Source organism: Netta rufina (genome assembly GCF_964035555.1).
Source record: "Netta rufina genome assembly, chromosome: 3".
NCBI lineage: Eukaryota > Metazoa > Chordata > Aves > Anseriformes > Anatidae > Netta > Netta rufina.
This window is the reverse complement of record NC_140125.1, coordinates 112016847-112042436: the sequence shown is the minus strand read 5'-3', so window position 1 is coordinate 112042436 and position 25590 is coordinate 112016847. Positions and strand designations below refer to the sequence as shown.

At 41.0% G+C, this 25590-nt stretch overlaps 1 protein-coding gene across 2 annotated transcripts in view; it reads left to right on the top strand.

The window, feature by feature from the left end:
• The first annotated feature begins 8917 nt into the window (after positions 1–8917).
• Positions 8918–25590, top strand: part of LDAH (lipid droplet associated hydrolase) — a 120534-nt gene continuing 103861 nt past the window's right edge. Inside the window, exons 1-3 of one of the 2 annotated variants that reach the window (XM_084284986.1) lie at positions 8921–9042; positions 9631–9737; positions 24200–24358. In XM_084284986.1, the coding sequence (XP_084141112.1) occupies positions 24205–24358 (154 nt within the window). In that variant the 5' untranslated portion in view covers positions 8921–9042; positions 9631–9737; positions 24200–24204. Of the gene's footprint in view, positions 9043–9630; positions 9738–24199; positions 24359–25590 lie in introns of both variants that reach the window. The other variant, XM_084284985.1, reaches the window with a different exon arrangement.

Here is a 25590-nt window from a genome sequence, read left to right as displayed (position 1 = left end):
TGAAAACAGAGTGAACAGCCTAACAGCCACAACAGCAAAAAAGCTGACAGCTGAATTGCTGTGGCAACAGCCTCACCTCACCTCCAGGCTACTTCATAAACTCGCTGTCTCGGAACTGGAAACTGAAGTGCACCCTTCTCCACCCCAAAAAAACAGGTTCCCCAAGACTATAATGGAAAATTCCTTAGAACATTAGAAAGTGTTGATGAAAATTAATTCTTTGTATACCTTGTAACTTAACAGGAATTTGCTCACAGTCAGACACCAGCAAGTCACACATGAGCACTTAAATGTTTGGTTTTCTTTCTTCTTTTTTTTTTTTTTTTTTTCCTCCCTTTTAAATAAGGAAACATCCTACAGCAACAAACAAAGACCCCGTGGCCTCTTCTCCTCACTCTCCCCATATTATATAGTAAATGCACCTGACTAAGTGCCCAAGTAAAAAAAAAAAAAAAAAAAAAAAAAAGAGAGAGATGGGGTTCTGGGCCAGGGCAGTCCCAAGCACAAACACAGGCTGGATGGAGAATGGATTGAGAGCAGCCCTGAAGAGAAGGACCTGGGGGTGCTGAAGGCAGAAGAATTTATCTTAGAATAATGGATGAGTCATCCTAGATACTTTTTATGCAAACTGTAAGGAAACCTGATCCACTGTGTAACGGGAAACTGCCAGAAACCAGAGCAAAATATCAACAATCAAGAGCCAGAACACAGACAAGGATCTGAAGGGAGATCAACACAGGAAACATCAGAGCGGGTACCTGCCACAGGCTCTCTTATGTAAGCCTTACTTCAGTAAGGCTTTTGACACTCTCCCATAGCATCTTCACATGCACAATGATGAGGTACAGGCTAGCTGAACAGCGAGCAAAGCGGACTGAAAGCTGGCTGATCTGCTAGGTTGGAAGGGCTGTGGACTGGCCATCATGGTCAGTTGAACGTGAGTCACTAGTAGTGTGCCCAAGGGTTGATACTGAGACCAATACCGCTTAACCTCTGTTTTCATGACCTGGACAATGAGGCAGGGTGCACCCTGTGCAATTTGCAGATGATACAAAACTGTGAGGAGTGGAGATGGGCATGCTGCCATTCAGAAGGACCTCTATGGGCTGGAGAAATGAGCAGACAAGAAATTCATGTACTTCCATAAAACAAATTATGAAGTCCTGCACCAGGGGAGGAATAACCCCACACAACTGTGAGGGCTGGCCACTAATTAGGTAGAAAGAAGCTTTGCAGAGAAGGATATGGGGGTCCTGGTGGACAAGTTGACCATAAGCCAGAAACACACCCTTACAGCAAACAAGGTGAATGCTATCCTGGGTTGTATTAGGAGAAACATCCCCAGCAGGTCAAAGGAGGTGATCCTTCCCCTCTACTCAGCACTGGTGAGGTCACACCAAGAATAGTGTGTCAAGTTCTGGGCTCCCCAGAACAAGAGAGATGTGGAATCCCCATTCTCAGAAATACTCTAAACTGGACACAAAACCCTGAGCAACCTAGTGTAGCTGACCCTATTTGGAGCAGGGGGCTTTGTCTATACAATCTTCAGAGGTCCCTTCCAACACTATCCATAATGCAAGTCTGTGTACCTGTAACTGTAGTTTAAAAGTGCTGATGGAAAGTGAAAAACAAACATTTTGTTTTGTCTGCTCCATGCTTTACTTCAAGAGGAAAATTGTATCTATCTATGTATACTTGTCCACTCACCCCATCAGCTGTGCAAGGCTCAGGAGCAGACAGGTTGACCTCTCTTTCTTGTGATGTTCAACTTGATGTTTGTTTTGGAACTACGTCTCTTTCCAAAACTAAACAATGTAAACAGAAAGTCAAAGTTGGCTATAAAGCACCACATCAATATAATGGTGGCAGAGCAGTGAGAAGGAGGGCTTGAAATTATGTTAACATTTTCTTTCATGTAACACTAACGAACTTTAAGTGAAAACTATAAGACACCACAAAATTAAAAGGGAGTGGTTGCAGTATTAGATTGTATTTCACCAATGAAATACAGTTTTAGAATATGAAGAATATTGCATTATTACTGATGATACAGACACAACCACATTCTTCCTTTTTAAGGAATTTAACCTAAGCTTGTGTAAAAGCTGTTGTAAAAGAGAATAATTGAATATATTTTAAAATGGCTGGAGCAGAAAGAATTTTAACAGTAGCTCTTTGCTGCATACGGACCTCAAGGGAAACCCTCAAGAGTTGTTCCCACCAGTAAGAAGGAAATTGGAGAAAGGTGTTTGGAAAGTTTATTGCTTTCTAGTAGCTTAGATTTCATTGTCTCCTTCTTATGTTGCAGATGAGTCTATGATTGCTTCTGGGGAGTCCACATACAGGTAATCATCATCAACAGTTGTTCAGACTAAAATTCATTGTTCTACAAAGGCTAAACAAAAAAGTGATGCATGGGGCTTAGGCCTCTGGTTAGGGCTAGAGGTGACCTTGCACAGAGTACATTCCATACCTGAGCTGAAATCTGTACCCTCAGAAAGATGAGAAAATCTCCAATGAAGACTCTTGGCCAATATCAGAAGTTATTTTTGACTTACAGTTTTCATGGTTTTAGTTAGCAACAAAAGAAGGCAAGGGGAAAAAAATAAATTACTTGACTAGCTCTCAAATGTATTTATAACTGGAATTTACTTCCATGAAATTCAATGTTTTATTTCATATTACAGTTTTTAGCTATTAAATATGAGGCAGTTGCTGTGCGAGTTGTTCCAGTACACACAGCTGCATTAACAGCTAACTAGAAATACATTTTGCACTAGTGGGTACTTTCAAGAACCAAATGTCTCTTCAGGAAGTTTTACTAGTAACTTTTTTTTTTTTTTTCATGTATTTACCCAGTTCCAGCTAATTCTGTATGTTATTCTCCATGTATATGCACTTTTTTTTTCTGTCTGAAAATTAATTTCCACTCATCTATGGGGCAAGATTAACAAAGACACTACCATCTGTTCCTGGACAGGATTTGCTATCATATAACTGTTGACATGTAAAGGGTATTTTATATTTTGATTGGACATTAATAGTGCTTTCTTTGGACTAACTATTTTAAACCAAACTATGAAAACAGCCTTAAATATATAGGTCATAGCAATTATTGTGTTATTTACATTACTAAACAAGTACTCAGCAGATGGCCTCCAGGGCCCTGGCCAGAAGAACCTATCTCCTGCAGATTTATGTGGTGCTTTGAGATACTACCAACTAACTTCTAAAACCTGTTTGAATGCCATTGTGCCTATAGCTTTTTGCCAGCAAAAATATTCTAGGCTTGTTTATTTCAACACCGACATTTCTCCAGGCCTTCCTGGTATCTGGCTACATAAAATGTTCATACTTGGGCTTTGTCAAAGAAGAATGAAGTAAGCACTATGGGCCATTAATTAGACAAGGGGCCAAATGACAGTCTGTCCACACCTACACTTCTCAGTACTTGGCCCTGATATTTTTGGACCTGGGTGGCACCTCTATGGCCATTAGGCATCATTGCTATATTGTGTGGTGGGGGGGGGGGGTTTCACGTATAAGTGCCTGAAATAAAGAAATATAGAAAAATACCAAGACTGTTTTGCAGCCCACCATTGTGAGTTCTCCATTTCTTGAAACTGATGGCTTATGCATCATGAGAACCTGTGATGGTAGCAAGCATGAAGCCTGCAAGGTTGGCATTGGATGACTATGTGAGGTGGGGATGGACAAGTTTGGTTCAGTTTTCCCCATATTGCTTACTGAGAATGACTTCTGGTGGGTGTTATACACTGAACTGTGCCCAGGATTGTTTACCGAAGTGTTCACAGGGCAAAATGATGCCAGGGAGCAGGTTATCTGTTAACTAGCCTTGACAATCAGTGGTCTAGTGCCCAGGAGTATTCGTGGTCCCATTTCGTTTCTCAGTAAAAACTTAACCAGGGAATTTATCCAAAATACTCAGGAAGATCTGACCTTGTAAAACACTACCCCAAGCTTTCATGTTTCAAAATCATTGTTTTTTATATCCCTAAGTTAAACTGGCCCTTAAATGTACTTATTTTATTCAAGCCCGATCTAGCAAAATATTTATGCACGTGAGCCACTTTAAGCTCCCTGTTTTCAAAAAGGCTGTTTGTATAAGCAATTCTATGCATGCTTAGAAGCTTTGGGACCATTGTTTCATGTAAGTCTATTTGTATGCTCCAAGTTTTGTGTTTGCTGGATGCTGACTCTACATGCTGAAAATAAGAATCACATGAGAACAATATTATTACACAATATAAGAAAATATACAATCTCCAATTAACTTCCATACAGATGCAGAATAATAGCCTTTTGGTACTTAATGTTTCCTTTTCTTACACTAATTACCTGTAAAGTTTAGTCTTAAATAATAAAGAAGAACTTTATTTATTTTCAATCTCTTGCCTCAGTTGCTTAGGAAACTCACAAGGCATCTACTTTTGAAACATTTCACTGTCTCTAGGACACCATCTCTAACTCATTTTCAACTGTTCTGTAATAAGAAAAAAAGTCATTTGAAAACCACAGAGCACGTTATGTACTTCTGAGAAATTCTCTTTAGACACAATGAGCATACAAACAATAGCTTAACTGTTCAGTGTGAAATTTACTTCCATGAACAACCTAAATATTTATATGATCCATGCATATTTTTAAAATCTTAATGTTAAGATCATATTTATACAGAGATTCAATATATTTATTCCTGAAAGAGTGAGTAATTCCACAGAAAATCTAATCGAGATCCAAATGTTGCAATCTACTGTTTGTTTGCTTATCTTTATTGTAACTAGACATTTGGTAAATTCTCTCCAAAAATACTATGCTTCAACAACATGGAGACTAATGTTTTAACTGTAAAGAATTACTGAATTCTCGTATCTTGACTGTAAATTACACTTACAGCATTACCTTTCTCTCTATCACCTCTATTATTTTGCCTTCTCTGCGTGCACTAAAGAGGAGCCACGGAGACCAGAAATGCCTTTCCACTGCATTCAAAGCACCAGAGAACAGGAAAAAAAAAAAAAAAAAAAGATCTTGAGAGTAAAGGCATTTATATCACGAATATCAAGAAAGACATTTTTTCATATTTACAAATAAGCTACTGAAAATAATAGATCATCATGTGTCTTATTGATATGTATATATGTATTCATATGTACCATCCCACTTTACTACCGAACTTATATATGCAGTAATAGGGAGCAATTTGTGATCTCCTGAAAATACATTCTCCAGATTGAATAATAATGCTTCAACACTGCAGACTATAAATATTTGATTCTTCCACAATACACAGAAATTTGGCTTGAGAAGTTCAGGAAATGGTGAAGAGATGCCCTGAAGGGATCAAGATTTTTCTCCTTATGTGAGAATATGTGATGAAAATATGTACTTAAAGATCAATTACAGCTATGAAATAAATGATTGTCTAATGTCCCAGATGACTACAGAATGGCTAGACCAACTAAGATGGTGGGTTAATAAGCAAAACACATGTTGCCCTCAAAACAGCTGCTCCAACAGCTCACATCCCACCCCTAGAATATTGATCTGATTGCATAGGGACTGTTTTGATTAACCTCTACTTTTATTATTTGTTTACTACCCATTAAAACACCCAGATCAACTATGGATATATAATCCACAAAGTTAATATATGATATGTATGATACATATTTGCTAATTCACAAATAACACCTATCCAAGGAGTACATTACAAATAACAAGTAAAATACAAAATAAATAAATAAATAAAATAAAATAAAATAAAATAAAATTAAATTAAATTAAATTAAATAAACAACAATGAATTGCTATCCTACACTGAACTATTACAAATATTATTAACACTAAGGATAATGATGAATATGAGGAATGTCTTGAGCAATGTAAACATATCACGGAATCTAGTTTGATTAAAATGCGGGTGAGAATAATTTAAGCCACCCCTCTGTAATTCAAGCAAAGTGAAAGAGTTGTTCTTGCATTCCATCCCCCAGGGGAAAACACTATGAAAATTTATGCTAATCAGCAGTCTTATGGTCTCACTTAATAAATTAAAAGTCACCGAGCACCTGCACTGTAAAAAACATACTAAATCTCACATAAAACCATGGCTTATACTTCTCTTCTGAGGACAACAACCACAAATTTTCACAGCTATTAAAATAAATGTAAGAAAATAAGGGCAAACAATTTAGCACTCAGTTACTGATAAATAGAACATTGGCAAGATCATATTGGCGGGAACCATGCAAAGCCCTTCCTCTTGCTTTCTGTCATCTACCCTCATCACAGCTAGCAATCATCACAAACTGCAGAGCAAAAGCCAGCAACCTTGGAATTTACATCTAACCATCTTGGTTTTGGCTATTTTTATTAACATTTTAAAGTAGGGAACACTGAAATGATTTCCTCAAGAAGAGAAATTCATGTGTGAAATCCAGGACTGAGAAACTGATTCCTTTGAAAGTCCATTCAAAGCAGAGCAGGGCAAATTGCCTCGCTGTACTACAAAGTGAGAGATCGGACTTCTTTGTGACTTCACTGCAGGGATTTATCAATTCCATCTCAGCTGAAATGTAGTACTTGCAGTCTTCATTTTAACATTCACCCATGAGCTTACTTGCTGCTGGCAGTGGAATTTTATAAACAGTTTAACAAAATGTTGCACTCTGATCAACAGAATCTCAGGCACCTGGGCAGTACTTTGATAGTTTGAACACACGTTAGATAAACTGAGATCTGAAACAAGAAATGGCCTGCAGGGCTCGACACAGATTGCAGAAAAAGTGATGCTAGTTTTAAACAGGAATATGAAAACCTTATCAGATCAGGCTGAAAGTCCATTCTGTCTTCGATAGCATCTACAACCAGCTGCCAAGGAAAGGGTAAGTACATTGTGCAGCTTGCCTGCTGTATCCATTCAGCCTCCAGAGAAACGATGGCTCTGGGCCTCCAAGCAGCACCTCCAAGCTCAACAGCCCCTGAGGGATTCCCTTCAACAAATCTGTCTCATCTTTTTGCAGATCCTGTAGACTTTTGGGAACTGTGACACTTCCAGTGAAGCTAAAAATATGTTAAAATGTTTTCTGTTTTGAAACTGCTGTCCCTTAGCTTGGTTTGCTTTCCATAGTTTCTGCAATAGACAAAACAATGAGGAATTACTGTGTACTCAACTCAGTTTCACACATCACTGTATGGGCTTCAGTCCTTATTCCCCCAACCTCCGTCACCCATCAGCTTCAGACTTCCATTTTATTTAGTGCTCTCAATATGGAAAAGTTTCACAAATCTGAAAAAATCTGTCACATCTATAGATTTTGTAGCATTATTACGCCTATTCTGAGAGGTGGGATCTGCCAGAACTGCTTACCACGTAGAAGTGAGCATATCATAGTCACATACAGTGAATGATGATGCCCATTTCCAGACAGTTACTAAATCTTATTTTGTTCTGGCTGCTGCTGAGCACAAAGCATCTGTTGTGATGCCAAGGCCTCTCTCAGGAACAGCAACCATTTCTTCAGAGCCTGTTCTGTCTAAGCACTGAGACTTTTATCTCATGCATCGATATTTATCTATCATCTTATTGCTCTATCAATCAGAACTCTGAGGTCCTTCTGCAACTTGACAATAATTTTTACTAACTGGAGCAATTCAGTCTGAATGACAATTTTTATTATTTCACCATCCATCTCCTTTTCTAGAGTATTTATGGATATGTTGAACTGTGCTGATTTTTGTACAAATTCCTGTACAATTCTACCTGTTATTCCACCCCATTTGAAAAAAAAATGGTGATTTACTCCTACCTTCTGCTGCCTACCTTTTGGCTGGGTATTTTACCCCATATGTAAATTTTACCCCATAACAGCCAAGCCTTTTAAGGGTCTTTTAAGAGTCTGATGAAGCCTCTTATTAAAAAGCCTTCTGGAAATCCGGCTTTCCTTGTCCAGATGTGGTCACCTGGCCCATCCAAACATTCTCAAAGATTTGTGAGGGAGGCATGACATATCTCTATGAATAATGCTCACTTTTCTCTGGAATACCATACTTATTCCCATTCCACTCATTCTTGTCTTCATTATTCTTTCCACCAATTTGTTCAACACATGCATTGACCTTACTGGTTCACAATCATCCAAGTTCCTGTTAGAAACATTTAGATGTTGGATAACTGATTTTATTTTTTTTATTTTTTACTTTCTCTCTACTAAAATTTCAACTTGAAAGATCTCTTCCAACATAAATCTAAAATAAAAAAAAAAAATAAAATAAAATAAAATAAAAAAAAGGCATGAAAACCTTGCTAAGGTCCTCATAGCCAAACAGGGTTTGGTTTCTCCCTGAGCCTTCAAGCCTTGGGCACCCTACCTACTGTCTGAGAACATACATGTATTTCCTCCTGCTTTTGAGGCCTTTTTTTTTTTTTTTTTTTTTTTTTTTTTCTGGCCTTGCTGTGATTTTACATCCTGGGCATCCAGCTTTATGCCCTTGTCTACTTTCCTGATTTTGACGTTTAAAATTTTGAGGGGCGTGTTCAAGCTTCTGTCACGCCTCCTCCCTTCACCTTTTGAGCACGGCTGCCTCACTTTCCTCTTCCAAACCTCTTCCAAACCTCTTCCCCCTCCACCCAAGCTCACAAACTGCAACCCTGAGGCGAGGCCAACCCTGCACGACCCCAACAACCCCCCTGAGGGTGGATCTTCGGGGAGCCCAGCTCTGCCCCTCCTCGTCCCTGGCGGAGCCCGGGGAAAGCGGCACCGCCTCGGGACCTCTCCCCGGCCGCCGGGGCGGAGCGGGGCGAGCCGGGGAGGAGCGGGACGAGGCGGGGAGGAGCGGGGAGGAGGAGCGGGGCCGCCCCCGGCCCACCCCAGCTCGGCCCCAGGCGGAAGGAGCGGCCCCGCCGCCCTCCGCTGCTCCCCGGCCGCCTGCAGCCGCCCGCCCCCGGCAGACATTGGGGGCGCCGCCGGTCCCTCGCCGCCGCTATGCTGGGCGTCGCGGAGCCCCCCAAAGGGGAAGGTACGTGCCCAAGCGATCTCTCCCCTCCCTTCCCATCCCTTCCCCTGTGCCTTCTTGCCTGGTGGGGGCCCTGCCCGGCTCGCTGGGCCTGCCCAGCCCTCGGTGGAGGCTCTGTATTTGGGGACACAGGTCCCTGTTCCCCCCACCCCCTCCCTGTGCTGTGAGCACTGGCCCTTATGTAACGGCAGCGCTGGTCCCCGAGCCGTGTTCCACCCTATAACGTTGGTAACTGCTGCTGTAACACATCCCCGTGCTTTCTACCTCCTCCCTGTATTTGATTTTTGTGTCTTTTCCCTTGGCTGGTTGTTAAACTTCAAGGGTCAGATCCTAAGGTGCATCTCTCGTCTCACAAAACAACTGCGATAATGCTGTTTGCAGGGTTTTCCTTTAGTATCTCGCTACCTGTTTCTGCAAAACATCTCTTGCAGCTGACTGGTGCTTGTTATCTAGGCAGCAAGTTGCGAAGCAGGTAGAATTAAAAGCTCCGTGGCCTATGGATGTGGAAAACAAGATTATAAATGCTTATAAGCATAAAGTAAGCTGAGATTTCTAAGGGGAAAGAATGTTTTTTTTTTTTTTTTCTATTAGAGTAATTCACGTGGTTTGGGAAAGCAGAGAGCCTGGCAGGCGTACACGCCCTTCTCCATCAGTCTGGTCCCAGAGCATCATCACTGACCACAGGCGTAGGCTCGAAGGTGGGTGCTGCAGCAGAGGGGTGCCTGCACTGGGCAGGGGGCGAGTGGCAGGGTCAGGAGGTGGTGTAGGAGGTGGTACAGAAGCTGGTGGTGAAGGAAAATGAAGATTGTAGAGTGCTGTGGAGGCATGTCAGTTGTTGATGGCTTTCCTCCTGGTAACGTGTTTGCTGTATTTGTGAAAATGATGAAGCGACTTCTCTTCTTGCAACTCATGTATGGTATTAAACACTTATCGTCGGAAGATTTGGACTGCTTGAATGATGCAGGCCCTCATTTGTCAAGGTGCAGCATGCTCCAGGCCCTCTGGGATGCTATGATATTCAGCTAAGGTCTGACAGTCTATCTGCATGATCTGTTGCGGTATTTGTAAATAAATTTGTATTGTGGGTGAATCAGGGATTATAAACCTTCAAGTGTTAGTTAAGCTTCTTGCAATGTCCTGTGTTCTCGTGGCACTTGCTTATGATGCTAGTGAAGGAAGCAGTCACATATTTACAGATGTAGGTAAGTCATAACATTAACAATTATTGTTTTCCTTTGTGGAGTTACTACAAAGGTTATATGGAAGCAGGTGAAATCAGAAGTCTCTTGAGAACCTTTGACAATGTCCTGAGCTGATGCTTGTGAAAGGGGCAAGCATATGATTCCTCTTTACCTCACTCAGCCTGCAACAACATGTAACCGAGGAACTTTCTGGAATGAGTATACTGAAGACTTAAAATTCCACAGTAGATTTCTTATCTGTGAACTTGTTCTTGCCTAGCACCCATGTGTATCTCTGGTGTTCCCAATATCTAGTGTCAAGGTGTTCTGTGGCTCAAATACCCACTAAGGATGAACTGCCAGTGGTTTTGAACTTACTTCCTGCTACTTAATTTGATATTTCCTACTTTTTAAATTCAAAGAGGCAGTGATGGGTTGTTACCTGTTTATGTGCTTCATCTGGTTTACAAATGCAATTATGATAAATTGTAAATGAGTAATCAAAAAGGCAATTGATTTTTATGATGTTTGTACCTTGGCTGGAAAAAGGGGAGGTCCCTATTTTGAGGTAATGTCTAGGTTATGTTTGCCAAACATTAAGAGCAAATTCTCAAGGTTTAAGATTTAGTGTTGTTTTCTGTACAGTTGTACAGACAACAGATATGCAACATATAAAGGACAGTTAATATTTGCTTATTTAGATTGGGCACGTTGTTAATGGTGGCACAACTATGGCTTTTTTTATTCTGGACAAACCACCATGTAATTAATAGTGTGAATTTTCATTAAAGAGCTTGTCTAAATTGATTCCAGCTTACAGTGTGATAATATTCAGATGTTCACTAAGGTTTATAAACAGGTTACGTTGGGGGAAGCAAGTCATTCTGATAAAAGAACGTTTATAACAGAAAAATGTGTAGTATGAAAGGTCTGAATTTAACTGAGTGTTTAGCTTGAAACAAACCTGGAATCCTAGCCTGAGTACACTGTGGATGAGTGCAGTGAATGAGAGAACTGTTTGTTTACCTAGCTAGGTTTGCACAAACTCCTAATGCAGCTGTGCATTGTGTAAGTGCCTTGTTTTCGTGTATTAGGTAACTGATGTGCCAGAACAGTGTCTCAACAGAGATGCTGCAAATCCAAGTGTGACAGGATTTCTTCCTTCAGTATCCTCGCTTCCTGCTGCTGCTAGTAGCCATGCTGTTCTTTTGTTGCTTTCCTTTTTCTGTCTCGTCTGACTCCATTTACAGCCTGTTCCCTTTTCCTTTATTTAGACAGGTTGCTTACTCAAATCTCTTTTTTTAGAAAAGAAACCAAAACAACAACAATAAAACAAGTTGATAGGATTTTTTTGTAGAAATCCACCCACACAAATTTTACCTTTTAGAAGAAATTGGAGCACTAATTGGAAATAAAACAATTACCAGGTAATAACTAGATTATATTTGCACCCCTGATGAACACATGCTTTGTATGTGTGTGTAATTGTACTTAGTCATGTGTTGTCCAGGGGTTGGTAGGAATATTTTGATGGGAGAAGTAGGGGCCTTGCACAAAATAGTGGTGCTTCAGGGATTATTCTTGTTTTGAGGAACAAGCTATCACTGTTTCCAGCATGCCGAATTGACTTGGATCCTCCTGTTACTAGAACTGCCAGTCTGAATGTCAGAGCACAGATGCTTGGACAAACTTTTCAGCTATTGCACCACTTTCTCCAGCCTGGCTGTTCAGCTGCTGTCCCATCCACTTTGTTAGCAGAATGATGAGCTCACCATCGCATCTTACTGGGAAAGACGCAGATTCTAGGACTTACAATAATAGTACAGACAACTATAATATGTTATTGTAGCAACTCAGGGGGATGTCAAATGCTGTTTAATGTTCTTCTTTGTTGTCTCTTGTTTATGTCTCATGTTCATTGATTCTCCCATTTGATTGTCTTTTGCCGAGGGCTGCACAAGGCCTATTTATTGCCTTGCAGTGCCTTCCTAGCCTGATGAGGCTAGTAAATGAATTTCAGAATGTATAGCTGCTGCAGAAAACATAGGCAGGAGGTGCTAAGCAGAAAGCATAGGTTGAGGGATAACTTGGAGAAATGCTGTTGAAACTAGTGAGTTGATCCACTGTAAGTAAACAGTCCTTTGACTAATTCTCTATGTCCTTGTTAGAAAGCAAGAAAACAGCAGTAGCTAGATACTCAAGCTGAAGGTGAGATAAACAATTGATGTAAGAACACGTGCAAGTTGAAATAATAGAACAGGAAGAGCAGAAAAAAATAGTGTTTTGAATTCAGAGCATGTGTTAGGCTTAGGGAGAGCAACTGATGCAAAACTATGGAAGAAAGTGAGAAAAAAATGAATAGTTCTGCAGAAAGATTCATGCTGCACAGCAAAGGATCAGGAAACCAAATGGAGGACAGCCTGATGCTAATAGGATCCGTGTATGGTTGTTAGGTTTTCTTTTGCTTTGATACCTGCTTCTTGCTAGTATTCATTATGCTCTTTGAGCTTTGCCTTACTTAACAAGAAGAAAGAACAGACCTCCCCCTTGAGTAGTGAATCTAATAGGTGGTGAAAAAGGAGTCGTTTGACATTAGATGAAGTAGCAACTGCTTTTTGCTTCTTTTGCCTGTCATTAATGCTGCTGAAAGATGGGCGTTTCTTCAAAATCTTAAATTTTAGGTGCTCTGGTTTAAAACCCTATAAAGATTAACATTACTTTAAATTCTAGCTTATTTTTGCTGAATATTGTTGATATTACCTCTATGTGTTAAGCAGCAGTCCAACAGAAATGTGGCTTTTGTAGGTTGCTTGATACACAATAAAAAATAAGGGCATAAAACATGTTTACAGAGCCAAATACTTGTTTGACTTACCCTGTTTTTTGTTGTTTTGTTTTTTCTCTCTTGAAAAAGTGCAAAGCTCTCTGTTCCCTAGAGATAGCAGAAATTAAACATCAAAGGAGCATCATGTTTTTTTAGTGAGCAAGTGTTTTTCCCCTAACCCTTAGAACAGAAGCACACCCATTTGCGTAAGTACTTGGGGGTGTCACAGGATGAGATGCTCAACAGGAGCCAGCAATGTGCGCTTGCAGCCCACAAAGCCAACTGTATCCTGGGCTGCATCAAAAGCAGCGTGGCCAGCAGGGCGAGGGAGGTGATTGTCCCCCTCTGCTCTGCCCTTTTGAGACCTCACCTGGAGCCTGCATTCAGCTCTGGGGCCCCCAGCACAAGAAGGACTTGGAGCTATTAGAGCGAGTCCAGAGGACGGCCACAGAGATGATCAAGGACCTGGAACACCTCTCCTATGAAGGCAGGCTGAGGGAGTTGGGGTTGTTCAGCCTGGAGAAGAGAAGGCTCCAGGGAAGGTTTATAGTGGCCTCCCAGTGCCTAAAGGGGGCTACAGGAAAGCTGGGGGGGGACTCTTAGTCAGGGGGTGGAGTGATAGGCCAAGGGGTGATAGCTTTAAACCAAGAGAAGATAGGTTTAGATTAGATGGAAGGAGGAAATTGTTTACTGTGAGGGTGGTGATGCACAAGCAGCCCAGAGGAGCTGTGGATGCCCCATCCCTGGAGGTGTTCAAGGCCAGGCTGGATGGGGCTTTGGGCAACCTGGTCTGGTAGGAGGTGTCCCTCCCTATGGCGGCAAGGGCTGAAACTAGATCTTTTAGGTGCCTTCCAACCCAAGCCATTCTATGATTGTAGGTTTCAAGACCTTGTGAAAAGAGCGTCAGCACAAACAAAAACTGAGGTCTTTGACAAAGGAAGAAAGAGATCAAACATAAAAATTGGTGTTTTGTTGCCAGAAATACAAGGAAATGTTACATGCCTTTGCCTACCGTGTAGGGTGCTATAGACCAACAGTTGATGCTTCCAGCTGTGAATGTTTTCATAAAGAATGCTGTTGTGCCTTCTAGCCTTAGCTATTTCATCCTCTTGAGAGTAGTGAAGAAATCAAGACAGAGTGTGGCAAAAGTTCTGTTGTCATTTGTTTATGTTAATTGACAATAATTCCATTTGATTTTTCTGCTGTCACTAGTATGTGCCGAACTCTTTTAAAAGAAAATTCTCAGGGAGGTCTAAGGAGTGGTAGAAGCTACAATGGGCTTTCCTCATCCATTTCCCCAGGGTTATTGACCATGATTTCCATTAAATAATTTTGTATCAGACCAATGTAGACATGTAGTAGCATTATAGGATCTGAAAATGTTTTCTGATTTCTTGACTCTTTACCACCCCCACCCTCCCCCCTAAAACTGTCATATTGGTGCAAAGCACCTTCTTTGGATCATGGTTGATGACAAATATTATGGAAGCAGTTCTTCTGTTGTAGTTGCTTTGTATTATAACATTGTCTACCAGAGATCGTTTGCAGCCATAGATCCCCTCTTCTGTCTGCAGCTCATCAGAGACATTCAGCAAACAGATCCATCTATTCCTGATTTGAATCCACACAATCTGGACCTTTTAAAGCTAAAGCTTTGATTCTTAAATTCTGCCTTGCTTTGCTGAAAAGTTTCTCAATAGTTGACATTATAGTTTTTGGTGCTTACAAGGGACCATTTGTCCAGTACAAAATTGATACCCAGAAGTTCTTTTCCTGTCTTTCTTACCTGCCCCCCGGACAGCATATGCATTGTTGATGATAATAATTGCAATGTTATTAACTATAATAAAATCAAAGTTTTCTGATTATACTGGAGGTCCAGTTCTAAAACCAGGCTTCTTCCTACACAGGTCTGTGCACAGTCTCCTGGATGATGTCTCTGTACAAGGTTCTGAAATGAAAACTAGCTCTGTTTTCCATTCTGCACTTCAGCTTTTTTATCATTACAGCTGTAAGCATTAATAAGCATTAATGTAGCCTGTACACCATTACCATGCATTTCACAGACATTTTTGCACAGTCATCAGTGAAATTCCTCTAACTGAGGAAGAAATGGTGTAGGGGGAAACGCAGGAACAAAACAAGCTAAGGGCTTCAGATTTCTAGGTCACTGACTGATCCCTGAATAAAAGTCCTAATTACTTCACTTGTTTTAGATGGAAACAGTCTACTGTTCTGAACTGTCTGAGGTATAGATGTTGTGTTTTACTGGGTTATTTCATTTAACTACATTGCTTCATTTGACATGTCCACTGGGCTTCCCTTGTTTTCATAAATAACACAACGGTTTTTACTTACTGCTTCAGCATGAAAGGGGCTAGCATGTCCTTTCCATCATATGACTGGCAGAATTTATACTGTAAAATAAAATGCTGAAATGTTTCAGTTTTACTTGATACTTACTGTTGCTGCTTTTCTTACACAGAACGAGTCAAGATTTGTGACCGATGTCACAACAGCTTGCGAAGTCTTTGGCCTATGCTTTTAGTTTTTCTGCTGAAAATCTGGCATCTACTGTTTGTACTTTGTCTAAAGAAATCCTTGCTGAGCAGTAGGCATCCTGCATTCCACCCCTCATTCGCTGTTGCAGGTTTCCTACCAGGTCAGTCTGTCTGTTCCTGCTGCTACCAGCTCTTTGCTGTGAGCATGTTAGTTCCAGTCTGCAAATCAAGGAGCTTGTGTCAGGTCTGGATGGTTCTGTTCTGGGGGCAGTGTTGCAGAAACTGTTAGAGCCTTAGCATCTAGCAGTCAGCAGGAGCAATCCTACTTCCTATTTTTCCAGTTGCTCTTTCGCATTGCGATATTGAAATCAGTCTCATAAGCTCACCAATTAGGGTGTTTTTGTTTTTAAGCTGGTGCGGTCAATCGATGGAATACATCTGCTTCAGTTTCCAGTGTTTTTGGGGGGCTGATCACATTCCTTTTCTCTGACCTATATACTTTGTTGTTGTCATCTACTATATCCATGAAGCTCTCTGCTGCCTTTACTAGAAAAATTGGCTGAGATCCTTGTAGCACTTCATCCCTGATCTTTTCTGGTACTTTAGGGCTGTTAAGAATAGTAAAATGTTGGTTTAAAGAAACCTGTGGAGAACATTTGGTCCAACCTGTAGAGAAAGTTTGGTCCAACCTTCTATTCAGATCAAAATTATTTTGTCTAGCTGACTCTTAAAAACTTCCATGGGTAGAGGATCTACTACCTCTCATATCTATCATCCATTCAATTTTTAACTGTTGGTCATTGTCCTTTAGACGCGAGTCTTGCTTCAGCACCTGTATCATCTTGATTGTCATCAGCTTGACTCTCTCCAGTATGTTAATGAGAAGTCCAAAACCGGACAAAGTGCTCCAGATGCATTCTCTCCAGTGCCAAGCAGAGGAATATAATCATACTAATTAACCAGCTGGCTACTCTGGCAAATACAGCCTTGTATGTTCTTGCAAGGGCATGCTACTGACTCATCCAATTTGTTGTCCATTAGTGTCTTTTCTGCAAAGCCACTTTCTAACCCATGAGCACCCACTGTGCTGCATTGGTTTATTGAACAACTGCAGGTGCAGGACTTTCTGTTTGCCATTGGATTTCATGTGTTTTCTGTTAGGCTGTTTTTCTAGCCTGTCAAGGTCCATTTGGATAGCAGCACAGCCCTGGAATGTTTTGAGTTGGTCTCTTTCTCCCTATCTCAGACTGGTATTATGCACCAACCTGCTGAGAGTGCTTACTGTCCTGTTGTACAGATAATTAATGAAGACTCTGAACAATACTGATCCTCAAGGGATATGGATAGTAAATCAATGTTTTTCTTTGTTGTGCAGGATTTTGTTGAGTCTTGTGGGTTAAGCTAAACAATATTTACTTTTCTCCCCTCATTGAGTCATTTGTCCTTCATAAAAGGCAGTGAAGTTATTCAGGCGCATTGTGCCCTTGCCAAATCCATGCTGGGTGTTCTCAGTCACTTTTGTGTGCCTGAATACAACTTGGGAAGGATTTTTTGTGACAGCTTTCTGACAACTGAGATGAGGCTGACTGGCTCTTAGTACCCTTCATCCACCATCTTGAACATGTGCGTTATGGTTGCCTTTTTTGGTGTTTTCAAGTGCCACCCTTAGTCATTGTGACAAATCAAAAGACAGAGAATGGACTCAAAGCAGCCTTGGCCAGCTTTTTGGGCACCCTTGGATGTGTCTTATATGGTTTTGTGGAAGAGCATATGTCAAGTGTGCTTCACTGTTTCCTTTTCCTTTACTTTGGTTCCACCACTGTTCTATGCAGGCAGGATCTGGTGACTCTCATACGGGTGTACAGGCCTCACAGAAAGATCGGGACAAAGTATAGAGCTGGGCAGTCATCAGCAATATGGAGTTTAACAAGGGCATATGCTGGATTCCTCATCTGGGAAGGGACAACCATAGCTTTAAGTACATGCCTGGGGGATGAGAGGCTGGAGAGCAGCTCCGCAGAAAGAGATCTGAGAGTTTTGGTTGACAGCAAATTGAGTATGAGTCAACTCTGTAACCTGGCAGCCAGGAGGATCAGCAATGTCCTGGGGGTGCATCAGACATGGCATTGGTAGCTGGTTGAGGGAAGGGATTATTGTGCTCTACTGTGATGATGTGGCCTCAGCTTGAGTACTGCGTGCAGTTTTGGGTGTCACAGTATAAAAAGGACATAAAACCATTAGAGAGGGCTACAAAGATGGTGAAGGGTTTAGAGAGCAAGACATATGAGGAGCGACTGAGGTCCCTTGGTTTGTTCAGCCCAGAGCAGGCTGAGGGGAGGCCTCATGGCGGCCTGCAGCTCCCTCACGAGGGGAGCGGAGGGGCAGGTGCTGAGCTCTGCTCTCTGGGGACAGTGACAGGACCCGAGGGGACGGCATGGAGCTGGGATAGGGGAGGAGGGTCAGGCTGGGGGTTAGGGAAAGGTTCTGCACCCAGAGATGGTCAGGCACTGGGACAGGCTTCCCAGGGCAGCGATCACAGCACCAAGTCTGCTGGAGTTCAAGAAGTATTTGGACAGCACTCTCAGGTAGAAGGTCTGATTTTGGGTGGTTCTGTCTGGAGCCAGGACTTGGACTTATGATCCTTCTGGCTCCCTTCCAACTCAGGATGTTCTGTGGTTTTATGATTATCTTTGCCCTTGTGATTACCACTGTTTCCTGTTATCATTCTTCAGATCAGGTACAGCGACCTGTTTGTCCTGTCTTAAGATTGAGTAATTTGTAGGCCACATTTTAAACAGCTTACTCTGGTTATGTTATGCAGTGCTATACCAAGTTTCTGATAGGTTTTTCATGGAATAGTATTTTGAGTGTAGATCACAAGTGCTGTTTTACCCAAGAGAGCTTTCAAATAAAACCTTAACTCCAAGTAATCATGTAAGGTAGAACAGTTAATATCAGGGCAGTTGCATAAATAATTAAGCATTGTGGATGCAAAAGAAGGATGCTTTTACTATTAGCATTTTGCTTTAAAGTCACTGGCAACGAAGATGAATGTGAAGAGATCTAGTTGTATGGCAGAAATAATCTGTTACTTCTGGATAACTTGTTTCCAAATATTCTCATCTGGTATGGTGGCAGTGGGTGGAGTCCAGTGGTATGACACCTAAATATACATGTTTGTTTTTAAGTGTCTTTAAGTATGTCAGATGTGTCTAAGCTCTCATGATAGGCTTTGCTGACTACAGGGTGATTTGCTTCATCCAGAGGTAGAAACCTAGCGGCTGGTCCTGTGGTTCACCGGTCAATCCCTCTGCTGTAGCCTAGATCTCTGTATCCTGTAAGAGGAGTTTGCTTTCAGGTAGACACCTATGTTAAGGGTGTGTTAATCCTGGGCTAAAGCCCTACCCAGCAAGTCAAAGCCCGTGTTTCTGTATTGTAGCAGAAGTTTGAGCCATGTCTTTCCCACTAGATAAATGCTGTTGGCAGAAACTGTCCTCACAGAATCACACAGAATCACGGAATTTCTAGGTTGGAAGAGACCTCAAGATCATCGAGTCCAACCTCTGACCTAACGCTAGCAGTTCCCACTAAACCATATCCCTAAGCTCTACATCTAAACGTCTTTTGAAGACTTCCAGGGATGGTGACTCCACCACTTCCCTGGGCAGCCTGTTCCAATGGCTCACAACCCTTTCAGTAAAGAAGTTCTTCCTAACATCTAACCTAAAACTCCCCTGGCTCAACTTAAGCCCATTCCCCCTCGTCCTGTCACCAGGCACATGGGAGAACAGGCCAACCCCCACCTCGCTACAGCCTCCCTTGAGGTACCTATAGAGAGCGATAAGGAGGCCCTGAGCCTCCTCTTCTCCAGGCTGAACAAGCCCAGCTCCCTCAGCTGCTCCTCGTAGGACTTGTTCTCCAGGCTCCTCACCAGCTTCGTAGCCCTTCTCTGGACCCGCTCAAGCACCTCGATGTCCTTCTTGTAGCGAGGGGCCCAAAACTGAACACAGTACTCGAGGTGCGTCCTCACCAGAGCTGAGTACAGGGGGACGATCACCTCCCTAGCCCTGCTGGTCACACTGTTCCTGATACAAGCCAGGATGCCGTTGGCCTTCTTGGCCACCTGAACACACTGCTGGCTCATATTCAGCCGACTATCTACCATCACTCCCAGGTCCTTCTCTGCCTGGCAGCTCTCCAACCATTCCTCTCCCAGTCTGTAGCTCTGCTTGGGGTTATTGCGCCCCAGGTGCAGGACCCGGCACTTGGCCTTGTTGAACTTCATGCAGTTGACCTCAGCCCATCAGTGCAGCCTATCCAGATCCTCCTGCAGAGCTTTCCTACCCTCAAGCAGATCGACACACGCACCTAACTTGGTGTCATCTGCAAACTTACTGAGGGTGCACTCGATGCCCTCGTCCAGATCATTGATGAAGATATTAAAGAGGACCGGCCCCAGCATCGAGCCCTGGGGGACGCCACTAGTGACTGGCCTCCAACTGGACTTGGCTCCATTCAGCACGACTCTTTGGGCCCGGCTATCCAGCCAGTTTCTAACCCAACGAAGCGTGCGCCAGTACAAGCCAAGAGCAGCCAGTTTCTTGAGGAGAATGCTGTGGGAGACGGTGTCAAAAGCCTTGCTGAAGTCAAGGTAGACCACATCCACAGCCTTTCCCTCATCCACCCAGCGTGTCACTTTGTCATAGAAGGAGATCAGGTTCGTCAAGCAGGACCTGCCTTTCATAAAGCCATGCTGACTGGGCCTGATCGCCTGCTTGCCCTGCAAGTGCTTTTTTTTTTTTTTTTTTTTAAGAGATTAATTTTATTTTCATAAATGTAGATGGTAAATACATAATGTCATGCACAGAATACAAGAATTTGCAGGATAGGAGCAAGTTCAACTGCAAACAGAACCGCAATAGAAAAGTTGCCATTATACAGCACTATAAACTCTGTACCCCATAAAGGGCTTACTCTGATAAAGTTTAGTCCAGGAAGGGCTTTTTTGGCTTATTTATTTATTTTATTATTACTATTAAAAGAAATCTACCTAAGCATAGGCATTTGTACTCAAGATGTGACTGCTTCAGGGAAGGCATCCACCCTTTACATCCCATCCATGGAACTAGAGCTGTGAAGGCCTTGCAGAAAGCAGAGGAGGGATCATCACCACCTGAAGGTTGAGCCTGCCTCACAGCATTACGGACCACTCCAGAGGAGCATGGAGATGGGAGCAGGACAACCAGAGCCACAATGGCACTATTTGAGGTGCTGAGTTTCTGTGCCACAAGCCAGATCTTATACCCAGAAAACACACAACTGTTTATTGGAAATACTTGGTACTCCTTGAAGGAGTACCTCCTTGTAATACTTTTCCACATATGCTTAAGAGTGTATGGGTAGGGTTTGGAGATGAGAGAAAATACTGCATGGGACTGATTTCCTACATAGTTGCATCTCTTCCTCTAGCTGTATTCTTCTCTTCCACGATGACTCATGAAACTCCCTCTGGTCAAGTCTGTGGTTCTGAGTTCTCCTTAGCTTGCCTACAGCAGTGGCACAAGCTGTGCCCTCTGCCAGCTGGCTGAGCCAGTAGGAACCTCATCTCAAAACCCATCCATTAAATGCATCTGGAAATTGATGGGCTGTCTTAAATATTTCTATGGGAGATACAGGCAATTAATTCCAAAGATAGATGCTTATAATGGAAGCATTGTTCTTGAAAACCACTTTTATGAAGAACAAAGAATCATAGGTATTTGGGAATATTATTCATTTTCTCTTAAAACGTGTCTGAGTAGCATCCTAGAAGTATATCCAGTTCCTTTTCTCTGTTTTTCTCTTCAGTCCATCTGTATTGGTACAGACCATAAAATTCCAAATGAAAAACCCAATGATAAGTAAGAAAATAAAAATCCTTAAGCTTTTACAAAGAGTGAGTACTAGGAAACCTTTTGGAATTGTCTTATGTGGGCAGTTTTTCAGAAAACTTTTTTTTAGTGCACAGTCTTAATTTCATGTACTGCAGTGCTGTGCATACTAAAAATTGGAAGTTATGTTAAAAAGAGGAATAAAGCTACTACAGACATTGATGTGAACCTGAGAAGTCTACCATTTCAGTCTAAAATGTGTTGCTGGCCTTCCTTTTTCATTTTTTATTTTATGACCTTATATTGCAGATGCTACTCATGAATGAGGAATTGCCAGTGGGATTTCCCTTTGGAGTTGTTCAGTAAAATCAGTTCAGAATGAAACTTGACAAACTGGTTTTTTTTATTGGTTTGCAATTAGAAACTGTGTGAAATTTACTTTTTTGGATAAGGCTTCTTGAATTGTAAACACCTTTAGAAAATGGATAACAAGCTAGAATTTTACGGTGGTTGTTGATGTAACTGGGTTTCTCTGTCAAAGATGTTATTGGTATCTTTCAGTTTTGAGTAATTAAGAAATAAAAAGCAGGAATTACTGTCTGCAAATTACTCCTTAGTATTATTGTTTGAAAGTATTCACTTCAATTACATACCTTCCTGTCACTGTAAGCTACAAATGGTAACGTGATGAATAAAGAAGTAGTAAAATTTTCTCCTTTGGCATTTATAGAGCTTTTTTTTTTTTTTTTTTTTGGTGGGGAAGTAGATAGATGGAGGGGGGGGGGGGGGAAATTCATCTAGAGAACAGTGCTGTAATTGAAAGTACTAAACAACACTTTTTTCTTCCCTCCAGAAGCATGTTCTGTTTGTATTATGCTCAGTTTTTTCAAAGTACTTTTTGTTAATTCAAAATAAAGCACTCTAGGTCTTGTCCGCTGTTTTACTTAAACCTTGCAAAACCTCAAATGAGAACTGGAGGAAGTAAATAAATGTTTCTACAAGTGCACTTTGTTTTACGTAGTTGAAGATCATTACTTCATGGCTTCATTCAGATCTGTTTCTTCCAAGTTGTGTAACACTAAGCATTTTTGACTTTGAGCGTCCCTCTATCAGGGTCCTGGAAACTTTGGCTTTAGATGTCTTTATTTTCTAGTGGTTGCTCTGCAGTACAGACAGGACAGATATCCATGCTTTAAGAGTCTCTGTTCAGCGTGAGATATTTCAGTATGATAATAAGTAAACTTACTATAACACTTTTTAGAGCTTTTTTAAACTTACTATAACACTTACGGTTGAGTTTACTTGCCTAAACCTTCACAAACTGATTAGGAAATAGAATTCGGATCCCTGTATTCAACAATGAATGACTTTTTTTTTCACTTAGCAAAAAGATTTGAAAGTGCTAATGTTATCCTAACTAGATACTTAAAGATTAAAATCTTTTTTTTTTTTTTTTTTTTTGCTTCTCATTAATTTTTTTTGTATATTTATATTTCAGTCAACTTTAACGTCAGTACCTGGTACACCCTTAAAGTGAGATTTAATCACATACAAAGACAAAAAAAAGTTTTGAATTACTTTGATTAAATTGGAAAGAGTTAAGTTGGACAGCATTTTTCATTACAGATAGTCATGTTTTAGACAAACAAAACGTGTAGTCATTCCTGTAATAATTTAACCAAGCTTTTCAGCTCCATCTAAGTGAGATCTTTTGCTTCAGAAGCCTGAAATGAGGTTCTTCTAAGATGAGAACTGCTTTGTAGAGCTTAAATAGTCCTTGAAGTTGATATAAACCACACTGTTGACCTGCTGAGCACAGGTCTCTGTTCCGAGTGATGCATATATGTGATCGTACCAAGCACAGGCTTCTGACTCTTCATTTGATAGCTCATAGTTCATCTCAGTGACATGTTGATTTGTAACTAGTCATTTGATGAAGAGGGCTTTTTTACTTAAGGGAAGATGCAGGAGTTTGGTCAATCAGCCAGTTCCAAAGTGGTACCTTATTAATACACAGCCATTTCATGTGTGACAAAACCATGAACTGATGAACACGGCACCGTGGCATTTTATTTGCCATAACTGCATTCAGATAACTAAATAATTTCAAAAAAGTTTTAAAGGAGAGCATAAATACATACCTGAAGTGTTCAAATCTTGATGAATTTTAACTGACAAAGACTGCTCTTTTAAACTATTGGAAGTTTATAAATAATTTAGTTGTGCTGGACTTAAAATGAGGAACCCACCTACTGCTGGAAGGCAGTCTAGTAACTAGCACATTTGCCTTTTGGCTTCCATAGTCATCGTTTCCTTATGATGCTGTGTTCCCATAGTGAGGCACACAGAACTTGTGAAGGCGTTCATGCAGTACTTCTCCTTGGTTTGGTATTTTTTTCTTTTCTTTGTCTTCACATATGCTTCAACTGAATCTTTTCTCTGTACTCTGAGAATAAGAAATTTAAAATTATTTGCCTTTAAGGTAGACTAGATAATATTGTCCAGTTCATCATTGTAAACTTGTGTTAAAATCTGAAAGATGCTTTCCCTTGTAGAGTGGTAGTGTGTATAAACTCTTGCAACTTACTCAAACATCAAATTGGGTCTCTGTTTATTTGAGATCACAGCTGATTGGGAGGATAGTTTTTTGTTTGTTGTTGTGTTTTTTGTTTGTTGTCATTTTTTTCTTTCCCTAGTTGTTCTATGGGAAAGTACAATAGCGGAGAGCAAGCTATGTAAATATTTGCTGATCTCTTCCTAACAGTATCTTGTTTTGTCTTACAGCAAACATGAGGTCAGCATCAGAAGAGCCAGTCCCATTACATGAAGAATTTATCTACTGTTGTGGAGCTGCTACCCATGTTTTAAAATGTGGGCCATGGAAAGACCTCTCAAAAGATGAAAGTAAAAATCTCCCTAGGCTCTTATTCATGATTATTCCTGGTAAGGGTCTTTTTGTTTGTTTTTTAAGTCTGGAAATGTGGTGAATTGGAATAGGCATATTCAATTTCCATGTCAAAAATGTTATTAGATAAATGATGGAATTTCTCATATACATGCAGCTAAAAATCAGTGTTATTACAGTGGTGAAATTCCTTTGTTATATTGGGTCAGTACTGTTACCTAAATTTTTAGTAGTGCCTTAAGGTAAAACTGAGAAATTAGGATGTAACATACTTTGTGGTATCTGTTTGCTGACAGCATTATATATTTTCATCACTCTTTCCATTTATTTCTTGTATGTTAAAATGGTACTGCCACGTCATCCTCCTGCTAATTGTTCAAGCATATTCTGCTGCTTATGGGCTGGTCTTTATTTAGTGGTGAAAGGGTGCCCAGGTCCCATTTTTCATTTTTTACTAGGTTTTGGAAGCACTGTAGAATATTTTACGTCCATTTCTTCAGGCACAATGATTTTATGTCCTAGCCTCCTGTAGCTGATTAATAGCCTAACTTTTAACACCATTACAGTGAAGTTTAAATGCTTTCTGTAACTGAAAAGAAGAAATAAACATCCCATTATTTCATCTTGCTACTGCTTCATGGGAACAGATTTTTAAGCCTGATGCAGAGTGTAAGTTTTTCCTAAAGACCATCTGTATAGATCCAAATTGTTAAACAGTTTTGCAGAGGTGCAAGTGTGATTTGATGCTCTTTGATGGCTGATTTCTTCTAGCATTTTTTGGAAGGCCTAAATGAACAGGTAAGTGTTTCTTCCCCGAAGTTCTGGAGACTTGTCTGTCTTCAGGTTGTGATGCCCATCTCTTTGGGCTGGTGGTAGAGCCTGTAGCTATGGTAAACCTGTAAAGCTAACAAATACCAGTAGAAGGGTTTGTGGATGAAGAGTGCAAGTGTCAAATGGATGTATTGGCAACCAAAATGAGGAATCTGTCTAAGGCATGTCAAGTTATTTTGCTTGAAATGCACCAGGACACACAGGCTTTATAGACTCTATATTCATCACAAGAAACTTGTCTACAGGAAAATGTAGTGGCAGGGCTACCTGGTTCTTAATTCCTGTAGGACACTTGTATGAGGACTTCTTAGTAACATTTTATATTAACCTGATAAGTAACCAGAAATAAACATCAGTGGGATATTTAGAGTGCTTCTGTAGTGATGTGCCAGCTTTTGTGAGCAGTTGATTAATGTTTTTGCTCTTATTTCAGAATTAT